Consider the following 12,470-nt stretch of genomic DNA (forward strand, 5'->3'; position numbering starts at 1 on the left):
AAACTGGATGAAGTTCTTGTGATAGGAAAAGTAGATTCAAAAGTAGCTAAATGATAAAAATATCTTCTTGAAAATTCCTAGTTCAATGATAAAAACAGACAAATGTGATTTTTCTCTAAGTTAAAACAAATTTTTTTCCTTTCTTAAGCTTTATTAAAAAAATACAACAAAGTGGATCTAAGTGTCAAACACCTAAAATACAATAAGAAACAAAAGATTTTTGACACAATTATCTGCCTTTATTCTTAGTAGAAAGTGTTAAAATTGCTTACCTAGGATAGCACAGGAAAATAAAGATATGATATTTACATCAGTAGCATACCAATTTTCAAACAGAAACAGCAACAAATATTTACATACCTAATATTATTTTTAAGAACTTTCAAGCAACTGAAGCATTTAAAAGTTGTGTAAGTCTTCTGTTCATCATCAACAGCTCCCTCGTGTCTTCCATAGTAAAAGTCACTAACTAACATAATTAATTTTCCTTTTTCTGCACCAGTCTTATTTTTATTTTCAGTATTTATAAGTTCTGCTTTAATCATTTCCAAGAATTTATTTACCATGTCTGGACAACAACGCTGAAAGAGAAAAAAATATATGTATGTTTTATTTACATCTCTCTAAAAAGTTAGGTGCCATAAAATGATTCTGTGTTTATAACTAGGGCCAGCTTAGGTAAAAATATGCTTGGCAATATATCTGGAGAGAGAGTCACCAAAATGTTTGCTTCTTTCTTTATATAATCTAAAAAATTCAAACAATAAACACTCATATCTTAATAATTTCAAAAACAAATTAAAAACCTTAAGACCAGGGATAGCTTTATATCTAATACCATTTTCCTTGTAAGTAAAATTTTCAGATATAGATATTTAATAATAATTTGATCCTTGGCCTAAAGTCATTCATTTCATATTTGTCATGATATAGCTTAGAAGTGCCTGGGTGGCTCAGTGGGTTAAGTGTCTGACCCTTGATTTCGAGTCAGGTCATGATCTCACAGTTTGTGGGTTTGAGCTCCACAACGGGCTCTGCACTGCCTGCTTGGGATTCTCTCTGCCCCTCCCCTACTAGTGTGCATGCTCTTTCTCTCTCTGTCTCTCTCTCTCTCAAAAATAAGTAAATAAAGTTAAAAAAATTTTTTAATGTTTATTTTATTTTTGAGAGAAAGAGTGTGAGCGGGGGAGGGGCAGAGAGAGAGGGAGACACAGAATCTGAAGCAAGCTCCAGGCTCTGAGCTGTCAGCACAGAGCCTGATGTGGGGCTGGAACTTACAAACTGTAAGATCATGACCTGAGCAGAAGTTGGACGCTCAACCAACTGAGCCACCCAGGCGTCCCTCAAAATAAATAAATAAACTTAAAAAAAAAACAACCCAAGACCTCATATAAACTGACCCTAATGTGGAATACTTACATACATAAACTTTTAATTTTCAATTAGATAAAACTAATTCATTTATTATACACAATTTGCAGTTGTGGAGTTTCTCTAGAAGAATTCTTTAAGAATAACTAGAGATCAAAAATATAAACTTTTCTAAAAACTCAAACTACATACTCACAATGCAACCACAAAATGAAAAGCTTAGAAAAATAAAACACAACAAAAAAACTGTGACAGAATCAAGACCAATTAAACCTACCAGATCAATTAAATCTATCCTGTCAGTTAATACAAATGGGTGGGTTTAATTCAACTACTGAAAAAAGAAATTTCACACAGGATCACAAAAGAAAAAACAACTCTGTGGAAGCAAGAAACGTACCAAAAACAAAGTGATTTGGAAGGGGTGAAAATAAAAAGATAAAGAATATAAATGTCAAACAAAATAGAATCCAGGCCAAAATGGGAACACTTTATAAAAATGATATAGGATACATTCACAATGAAGTTAAAAGAGATAGATCCATCTATATCCTAAATAGCAGCAGCCATAAAACAGAATTGGAAGACATCAAAGAAAATAGTGTTAATTTGAAACTTAAAAAAATGACAGAGCAGGTAGATGAATATAAATGAAGATACAGGAATCTAAATAACATATTTGTATGTTAGAACTGACTGATAACTATCAAATTCCATACTCTTAAAAACAAATAATAACCCTTATTTTCAAGTTTCCATGTAACATCCAAGAAAAGAGCCCATACAATTTTCAAAACGGAGAGAAAAGTGTGGGAACCTGGACTTTGCCATCAAAGAGACTGAGGTTTGAATCCCAGCTATACCAATTAATTGGCTATAAAACAAGGAGAAAAAGATCTAGCCTGAAGAATTTTCTATGGATGAAATGAAATAATACTTTAAAGCTTAGTAATGTGCCTTAGATAAATAGGATGTTTCATTTACACTCTAAAATACTTCCTTTGGAAGAAAATATTATCTTTGTGGTATTCCAATCTACATATGTATAATAACAGCAAAAGATTATCCACAAATAATCTAAAATTCACATTTTTTCAAAATGGAAATCCTTGTTGTAATATTATAAAAATTTAACTGATATATAAAAATATAAAGCTAAAATGTAAAACCCTCACATAGTTTTAATCACAAACAATACTACAATGAATAAAAGCTACATTTTAGAGAACGTGTGTGCCACTTTCTTCAAGTGAAGAAATATATGTAATATGCTATGATTTGTGTATAAAATATATAAAAAATATGAAAAATAAGAACATTCACGTGTGCCTATACATTCAGAAAGAATGTCAAAGATGTAAAAAAATTAATAAAAAAATATTTTGGGGCTCCTGGGTGGCTCAGTTGGTTAAGCGTCCGACTTGGGCTCAGGTCATAATCTCAAGGTTCTGAGTTTGAGCTCCTCATGGGACTCCGAGCTCTCAGCTCAGATCTGCTTCGGATTGTTGGTCTCCCTCCCTCCCTCCCTCCCTCCCTCTCTCTCTCTCTCTCTCTCTCTCTCTCTCTCTCTCTCTGCCCCTCCCACCCCTCAAAAGTAAACAAAACATTACAAAAATTATTTCGTTTGCAACTCATACTGGGAACCAGGCAAATAGGAGACAGGATGGGATTCTTTTTTATTTAAGTTTTTATTTTAATCCAAGTTAGTTAACATATAGTGTTATATTAGTTTCAGGGTAAAATACAGTGATTCAACACTTACATACAACACCTGGTACTCCTCAGAACAAGTGCATTCCTTAATCTCCATCACCTATTTCACCCATCCTCACCTCTGGTAGGTATCAGTTTGTTCTCTATAATTAAGAGTCTGTTTCTTGGTTTGCCTCTCTCTTTTTTTCCCTTTGCTCATTTGTTTTGTTTTTTAAATACCACATATAAGTGAAACTGTATGGAATTTGTCTTTCTCTGACTTATTTTGCTTAGCATTATACTCTCTAGCTCCATCCATGTCACTGCAAATGGCAAGATTTCATTTTTTATGACTGAATAATATTCCATTGTGTATATATACCACATCTTCTTTACCCATTCATCTATTGATAGACACTTGGGCTGCTTCCATACCTTGGCTACTGTAAATAATACTGTTATAAACATAGAGGTGCATGTGCCTCTCTGAATTAGTATTTTTGTATTCTTTGGGTAAATACCCAGCAGTGTGATTGCTGGATCATAGGGTACTTCTATTTTTAACTTTCTGAGGAACCTCCATACTATTTACCACAGAGGCTGCATCAGTTTTCATTCCTACCAACAGTGCAAGAGAGTTCCCTTTTCTCCACATCCTTGCCAACACCTGTTGCTGACTTTAGCCATTCTGGCAGGTGTGAGGTTATATCTCACTCTAGTTCTAATTTGCATTTCCTTGATGGTAAGGGATGATGACTATCTACCTTCTTACACTTTTTGAATCACGTGACTATATTACCCACCCATCCCCAATTAAATAAACCAAGGATAACTAAAAAAGTGTATCTCTATATTACATAGACAGGAAAATTGAAAATGCTGGTAAAAGCTAATTCTTATATAAAACCAAAACCCAAAGTTCAGTTAACGGGAATCACACTCAGGGAGGTGGAAATAATCATATTTTCAATATTCAAATATTCAATATTCAAATACAGTTTTGCCCAAGAATAAAGATTGCACTTGGAGTGGCACCTGGGTGGCTCAGTAGGTTGAGCATCTGACTTCGGCTCAGGTCATGACTCATGGTTCATGAGTTCAAGCCCTGCACTGGGCTCTGCTGACAGCTCAGAGCCTAGAACCTGTTTCAGATTCTGTGTCTCCCTCTCTCTCTGCCCCTCCCCTACTCTCTGTCTCTCAAAAATAAATAAACGTTAAAAAATTAAAAAAAAGATTGTACTTGGAATTTTAGGACACTTCTTCCTACATTTTTTATAAAATGTTGAATTTCAGTGAAAAATTTGCCAATCTTTGAAACAGCAAGCAATAACTTTTCCTAAGTTGCTTCTTTGCCTTGCACTCTTCTCATCCCGTCTTTCCTAAATATAATCTACATGGCCTTTTTTCTTGCCTCCTTTCCCCCTGCCTGCCATTTATATTGGGCATACAAGACTACAGACTCTCTTTCCACAGACAACACAGAACACTGCAATATAGGTGGCTCAGTCGGTTAAGCATCTGACTCTTGATTTCAGCTCAGGTCATGGTCTCATGGTCATGAGATTAAGCCCTGGGACGGGCTTCACATTGGGCATAGAGCCTACTTGGGATTCTTTCTCCCCACCCCCACCCCATCTCTCTGCCCCTCCTCCACTCTCTCTTTCTCCCTCTCAAAATACATGAACATTTTTTTAAAAAGAAAATTACCTAAAACCTAATTTCAAGAGCTTCCTACACCAACATAAAGCTAGAATTAACCTGTAATAATTAGTAACATGCATTACTTATGAAATGTTCTACCATTAGTTTCTGCCTGATGAATAAACACTAAAATGCAAGACTAAGATTTTCATTGAGTAACGTGACACACATATATCACCAGACAAAGAAAATAACGTTAAAGAAAAGAATTTTCAAGTACCATGAAAGATTAAGCACCTAACAAAATGTCTGCTTTACAAGAGGTTTGAAGAATGGCATGATCTAGTCAATAAAATATTCTGATCAATACATTATTTTCATTAGAAGTTAAAATACAGTATATACAGAGATTCAAGCACTGTGTGTGAGTGCTGGCTAAGGGTGCCTCGGCCCAGGGCCCGGCGGGCCCTATCAGACAAAGGCTGCAGCCCCTGCGTGACTTGGTAGCTGTGGCGCATGGGACTAACTTATCTGGGAACCATTTGGGATTGAATAAAGCAATGGGATTGAATAAAGCAATTCGATTGGAGGCCATCCAGGAGCAGGAGAGGATTCCTCCACCCATGAACCATTTCATAGGTAGGGGCAAATGGTTTTGCAAATGAGATTTGCCATAGACATTTGTCCTGCAAGTGGTAAAATGCTAGAAACGAGGGGCACCTGGGTTGCTCAGTCAGTTGTGCATCCAACTTTGGCTTAGGTCATGATCTCACAGCTCGTGAGTTCGAGCCCTGCGTTGAGCTTGCTGCTGTCAGCTCAGAGCCCACTTCAGATCGTCTGTCCCCCTGTCTCTGTCCCGCTTGCACTCCCTCAAAAACAAATAAATCTTAAAAAACTTTTAAATTAAAAAAAATGCCAGAAATGAAGAGAAAGAAATGTTAAGATCTGAGAAATAAATGATTCACCTGGGAAAGCTCCAATACCTGCAAACATTCTAAGGGCTGTCGCTAAAAGAAACACTGGACTTTTTACAGTCTTCTAGATATAATACTTTAAAAAGATTGGAGGGGGGTGCCTGGATGGCTCAGTTGGTTAAGCATCCGACTTCAGCTCAGGTCATGATCTCACGGTTCATGATTTCAAGTCCCACCCACATCCAGCTCTGCGTTGACACTGCAGAGCCTGCTTCAGATCCTCTATCTCACTCTCTGCCCCTCCCCAGCTCTCTCTCTCTCTCTCAAAAATAAACATTAAAAAAATAATAAAGGGGTCAGAGGTAGGGAAGATCTCCTCCTCACTTGGGACTATTCTATTTCTTAAAGTACTACACACTGTGTTTAATGTATTCATATATTCTAAAGCCTCCGAGAGAGATCAATGACAATCACATCTCTTAGAAAAAGCAACATCTAAAGCTTTGGTCTAGCATCCTTAGTTTTAAAGCAATTCCCAAACACTGTCAATTTCACCTTACTTCATCATCCAGCTCCAGAAAATGGATATTTTTATTGATAATTTTATGGCTGATAAAGCTATTATCACATTTAAAAAAATTAATGAAGGATTACTTGGTATCCTCTAATGCCCCCTGTAAAATACAATATGCATATATTATAGTACACATAAGCTAAATTTAAAATTTCATGATTGCGAAAGATTCTTAAATCTTGTACAAAGACAATCATCATGAATATCAATTTTTACTTAAGTTATATGAAAATATCAATGAGAAGATTCCTTATCTAAATACCCGGACAAATGAGCATTTACAATGGACTGATCCTTAATGTTTTTAGAGACTTGCCAGTATTTTTAAAATTCAAATTTTGAAAAAATTTTACCTTCATGTGATATTTCAAGGGATCCAAAAGATTAAACTTTACATTGCACCTCGGACAAGATCTTAGAAAAGGCGCTCCAGTTTTATAGTGAGGTGATGAGGTATTTGTACCTAAAATAGATTAAGGACTTTCGTGACTCAAATTCTTTTTTAAACGTGAAACAACCAGTAATAAAAGTTTAAAAATTCATTAGAATGTCTAAAATTTATGTATAAGTAATATAATTTCTATTTCACATGCTAGATTCATATTTACCTTTTGATATCATAACATGGGAAGATGCCACCGAAGGAGAGTTAGTTAAGGACAACGAAGCACAAGGACTTATGTCAGAACCACTTTCACTGGTCTTTGGCTTTTTTGGATTAACACTGTTTACTTTAGAAGTAGAAGAACGTTTTATTATAGGCAGAGTTTCATCTATACCTACAATGATTTAAATAGTGGGGAAAATATGTGTAAATACTTTAATATAGACCATTGCTTACAAATGTTACTAAAATGGCTTTACATTTAAATTTAAGTAAAAATACTTTGAAGCTAAATTAAAGATAATATAAATGAATTATAGCATACAAATGACAATACAGAATGATCAAAACTTATATGATCAAGATAGAAATTGTACAAATAGTTATTATGAACTACATACATTTGAACAATTCATGAAATAAACTTTGTATGCAAGAAAATCCTAAAAATACTTCCACATAAAGAAATATATATAAATAGGTAACATAAAAGAAGGCAGACCAAAAAAAAATCCCCAGCAAAAAAAAAAAAAAAAAGTTGAAGCACAGGGAACGTTCTAAGCTCAGTTCCCATAAACAGATTTACCTTCAGATGCTTAAATACCTTTGGGCTTGTAAACAAAAACAACTTTTATTTTAAAAATTTAGAGAAAACCTTTAAGATACTCATAAAAAGTTCTTTTTCTACTTATTAACAACCTGATAGGGAATAAGCAAGTAATTTAAACCCATGAACAAAGTGCGAACAACTAATCCTGAATGATAATACCTCACACATTCATATGGAAAAACTTAAAAAAGTATGATGGCTTTCAAACTGTATTCCCCTGAGGCTAATGGTTTTGTCTTAGGGAATATAGTAGGCAAATCATTTAGAAAAACTCTCCTTTTACCTTTTTAAAGAAATTAGACTTTTACATAAAATTTTGTTTGAGAGATTTCATTACTAAAGACAGTTTTGAGTTTGAAAACCATCACCTTAAAGGCCAAAGAATCATGTAATTCAGGGTATTTTCAAGAGAAGTGGGGCTATTTAGGCTATAACCAGACCCAGCAGAAGTCCTCTAGAAAATAACACACAATTGTACTTTGTGATAAAGATTCTAAAACTGCACATCCTATTTTAATGCTCCCAACTGTACAGTAATAGGAGAAGCAGTAGAACAGACAAATAACAGGAAAATGAGAGTATTGTATTAGTGGGCTCCACTGTCAAATACGTGCTTCATTCTTTAAGATAACATAGAAATGATTTTTCCCATCTTCAAGCACATGCTTACTGACAGCTATACTGCAGGCACTTGGGATCAATTTCTGTGTAATCACTAACATTCTTCTCAGATACTTAGGTTACTTGAACAACCAACGATGGCTGTTATTTTGGCAACTGATTATCTAGCAGGCTGTACAATAAATATAGACTGTTTCATATATAATTTTTTAAAGCATGAGTAAATTCCCAAGTTAAATAAAATCACTCTGAGCTCAATAGTTTTAAATTCTAACCCCTTAACCTGTTTATTTCTACTGTCTTTGGCTTGTGCCATTCACTATCTTCAACAGTGCCAATAAAAATCCTATTCTTATTCTTCCAAAATCAAGTTAAATCCAACCTTCTCCAAGGACTTTCTATGATTATTCTAGACAGGAGTCCATTAATCAGGCTTCTGAACACATAATACATATTATCATTCGCAATTATCATTCTAACAACTGTTTACTGTCAAGTCCTTTAAAGCTTTAATGCATTTATCATTTCTCACTTATCTCATTTGAGCCTCAAAAAAGCTCTGAGATAAGTAGAGCAAGAATTAAAATTATATCTCCAAATGGCTGACTTCAGGTCTGGAGAATGAATGTATTATCTGACAAAAATAAAAGTATGTATTTCAATGAAATGAGAAATCTGAAACATAAAGATGTGACATGATAAAGGCCACAAAAACCTTTAGAATACAGGCTCAAACCTATACTTTGCTAATCAACTATAACCCCATTTACCATCAAGGCAAAGTTCCACTCCCTATAGTATAACAATTTACAAGAGGATTAGGTGTCACTGTTGTTACCCCCTAGAAGCTTCAAGATTTCAGACATTTTCTATGAATAAAGACCATGTGCTTTATAAAATCAGACTTCAGACAACTATTTTACCTTCTCATTTATTTTGGTTCTTGGTTATTTTACTAACTTAGATAAGTGACCCTAGATTGGTAAATAAACCAAGTATTATCAAAATGGGAAAAATATTTTTGCACACATATTACTATAGAAGTTTTTTTCTATTTTGGTTTGATAAATGTGCATGAATTTGTTAGGAAACAATTTAAATATTAAAAAAATCTTTACATACCTCCATTTAGTGAAATATAACAAATTTACTAATATACAAATAGCAATTGCTATGATTATAAGGGAATTTTTAACTAAATAAAATTCATGGCATACTAATTTATTTCAAGTTAATGAAGAACTTTGTTATGGTACACAATCAAAGAATTGTAACACTTCAGTTGAAAATTTTCATTATTCCTTCAATGGATATTTACTAGGTACTTACTATGTGCAAATAACCATTTTTTTAAAGACTGCCTTTTTATAATAATACTCTATAATCATATTTAACTATCACATCAACATGATTTATTTGGAAAGAAAGACACTAGCCTATTTAAAAAATCAACTATAACCATGTGCTTTTTCTCATACTAATGGCCTTCCAAATGATTAATACTTTTTTTTTTTAAATGATAGTATTAGGACATCAGGGGACTTTCTTGACTCACAGAAATTATATTAAGATTTTTCAGGCCATGGCTGGTTCCAAGTGAGAATGAGCTAAAAAAAATACATGTTAGCTAACTTAATAGAAAGAAATACAATATTCTACTATTAAATTCAAATTTATACACAAGAAATCACACAAGAAAGGCAGTCAGGGATTATTAGCTTCTATCTTATGGTATATGAAAAACTTAACACGAAGGTATGGGTTTCAAAATAGAAATTCAATCCACATGTATATTCACGAAGTTTCTTTTTATTATATTCATAAAATGTGCTAAGCCAAACCTTCTATATAAATTGTTGATCCCTCCTGGGACAGTGGAATTGTATCCTGGGTCAAGTCAAACAGTAAATCTGAAGAATCATCCGATTCAACTTGTGATAAATTCTTTGTAAAATCCTGTAAAAAGTTATAATTATTTTGTTTCATAAACTTTTATGAAACACACACACACACACACACATAAAATTATCTTCTAGACTGCCCTAAAGAGCTGTTGTGGTAAGAGAAGAATGAAGCTTAACATTTTCAGAGAAAATTCCCTTACATAGGATTCTCAATTGATTTGAAAATATATATCTGTCATTCTCGATCCTTGCTCACATTAGAATCACCTGGAGAGTTAAAAAAAAAAAAAATCTATCATGCCCAGGCCTCACCCCAGATCAAATGACAAAAAAAAAAAAAAAAAAAAAAAACTGTTTTCTAAAAGCTCCCTAGGATTGGGAAACTGAGGAACTTTGATTAAACAACCATACCCACAGAAACAAAAAAATTCTGAGTCTGAATAAGCTCTAGTTTCTAATTTTTTTAATATGAAAGATACCACCCACTCCATTATTCTTTTTCCCTAGGTCAAAGGTAGGAATGATTTTCATCTATCTCCATGTAAATGATTATATTCCTTTTTGCTTTTTTTTCCCCTAAATGCCAAACAGCTTATGATAGCATGAGAAACCACTGAATTAGCCTGATTCCAGCTAAAATAATTTTTACATTTTTGGCAGCCTACCATTATCAAGAACACCTATTAACTTTTTATTAAAAACAGCCTGTGATAAAAAAGATGTGGTATATATATACAATGGAGTGTTACTCGGCAATCAAAATGAATGAAATCTTGCCATTTGCAACTATGTGGATGGAACTAGACGGTGTTATGCTAAGCGAAATTAGTCAGAGAAAGACAAATATCATGACTTCACTCATATGAGGACTTTAAGACACAGAACAGATGAACATAAGGGAAGGGAAGCAAAATAATATTAAAACAGGGAGGGGGACAAAACATAAGAGACTCTTAAATATGGAGAACAAACAGAGGGTTACTGGAGGGGTTGGTGGGAGGGGGTATGGGCTAAATGGGTAAGGGGCATTAAGAAATCTACTCCTGGGGGCGCCTGGGTGGTGCAGTCGGTTAAGCGTCCGACTTTAGCCAGGTCACGATCTCACGGTCCGTGAGTTCGAGCCCCGCGTCAGGCTCTGGGCTGATGGCTCAGAGCCTGGAGCCTGTTTCCGATTCTGTGTCTCCCTCTCTCTCTGCCCCTCCCCCGTTCATGCTCTGTCTCTCTCTGTCCCAAAAATAAATAAACATTGAAAAAAAAATTAAAAAAAAAAAAAGAAATCTACTCCTGAAATCATTGTTGCACTATATGCTACCTAATTTGGATGTAAATTTAAAAAAAAATTTTTTAATTAAAAAGAAAAACATCCTGTGGATGCTTAGAGGATCCAAGTTTGAGAGCCAGTAGTTTGGGTAAATATTCTTATTTTAGAAATGAAGAAAATGAGGGCCACTGAGGTTGTGACAATGCTCTAGCTAGAATTAGCACTCAAGCCCCTCATTTTCTTTTCTTTGTTTTTCTTATACAGTTTGATTTAAGTAAGCTCTATACCCCAAGTGGGGCTAAAATTCACTACCCTGACTAAGCCAGCCAGGCGCCCCAAGTCTCTCTCATTTTCAATTCAGGTTTTTTGAACTACTACTCCAGAACTCATATTATTATTGATAATTGTTTCAGAATGCAGAGACAAGTTTTCCAAAAATCTATCTTTTAAAATTTAATTTTTTAAGAGAGAGAGTGTGTATGTGTGCACACAAGCAGGGGAGGGGCAGAGAAAGAAGGAGAGAGAGAAAGAGGGAGAGAGAAAATCCCAAGCAGACCCTGCGCTGTCAGCACGAAGCCCAACACGGGGCTCAATCTCACTAACTGTGAGATCATGACCTGAGCCGAAATCAAGAGTCGGACCCTTAACCAACCGAGCCACTCAGATGCCCCCAAAATCTATTTTTTAAAGAAGTTTTATTTAAAGCCCCCAACATGGGTCTTGAACTCACAACTCTGAAATCAAGAGTCAGATGCTCCTCTGACTGAGTTAGCCAGATGCCCCCACAAAAATCTAATTTTTGCTTGAAAGCTCAAATCTTATCATTGGCAAGAATACTATCAGGTTTTTTTTTTTTTTTTCCTGTGACAGGCACACTTTGTACATTTTTGAGGACTGAAAAACTGTGTCGGCGATTCTAAAGGTGGCCCCCATGACTCCCTCCTAATATTTACACCCTGTGTTATCTCCCCTTGAGTGTGGATTGGGCCTGTGATTGTTTCTAACCAACAGAGTATGGCAAATGTGATAGAATGTACATGATTATGGTATATAGCTCGTCTTGCTAAGGACTCACTTTCCCTTGCTGTCTTTGAGGTAGCAACCAATCATGTTAGGAAGGCTTACATAGCAAGGAACTGAGGGCAGTCTCTGGCCAACAGCAGCAAGAAACAGATGCCTTCAGTCTGATGACCCACAAAGAACTGGATACTGCCAATGACCATGTGAGTTTGGAAGCAATATTAAATGGTATGGTAGCTCTGGCTGACACCTTGACTG

General features: G+C 34.9%; 1 protein-coding gene across 7 annotated transcripts in view; it reads right to left on the reverse strand.

Moving 5' to 3' along the window:
- The window catches only part of ZNF280C (zinc finger protein 280C), an 84,967-nt gene that overhangs the window by 53,081 nt on the left and 19,416 nt on the right, over window positions 1-12,470 (reverse strand). For all 7 annotated transcript variants that reach the window (XM_006943999.5, XR_002152761.2, XR_006592905.1 and 4 more), the window contains exons 7-10: window positions 9,869-9,983; window positions 6,801-6,971; window positions 6,546-6,655; window positions 361-581 (exon numbers count right to left, since the gene is read on the reverse strand). In XM_006943999.5, the coding sequence (XP_006944061.1) occupies window positions 361-581; window positions 6,546-6,655; window positions 6,801-6,971; window positions 9,869-9,983 (617 nt within the window). The remainder of the gene's footprint in view (window positions 1-360; window positions 582-6,545; window positions 6,656-6,800; window positions 6,972-9,868; window positions 9,984-12,470) is intronic.

This window comes from Felis catus, chromosome X (genome assembly GCF_018350175.1).
Source record: "Felis catus isolate Fca126 chromosome X, F.catus_Fca126_mat1.0, whole genome shotgun sequence".
NCBI lineage: Eukaryota > Metazoa > Chordata > Mammalia > Carnivora > Felidae > Felis > Felis catus.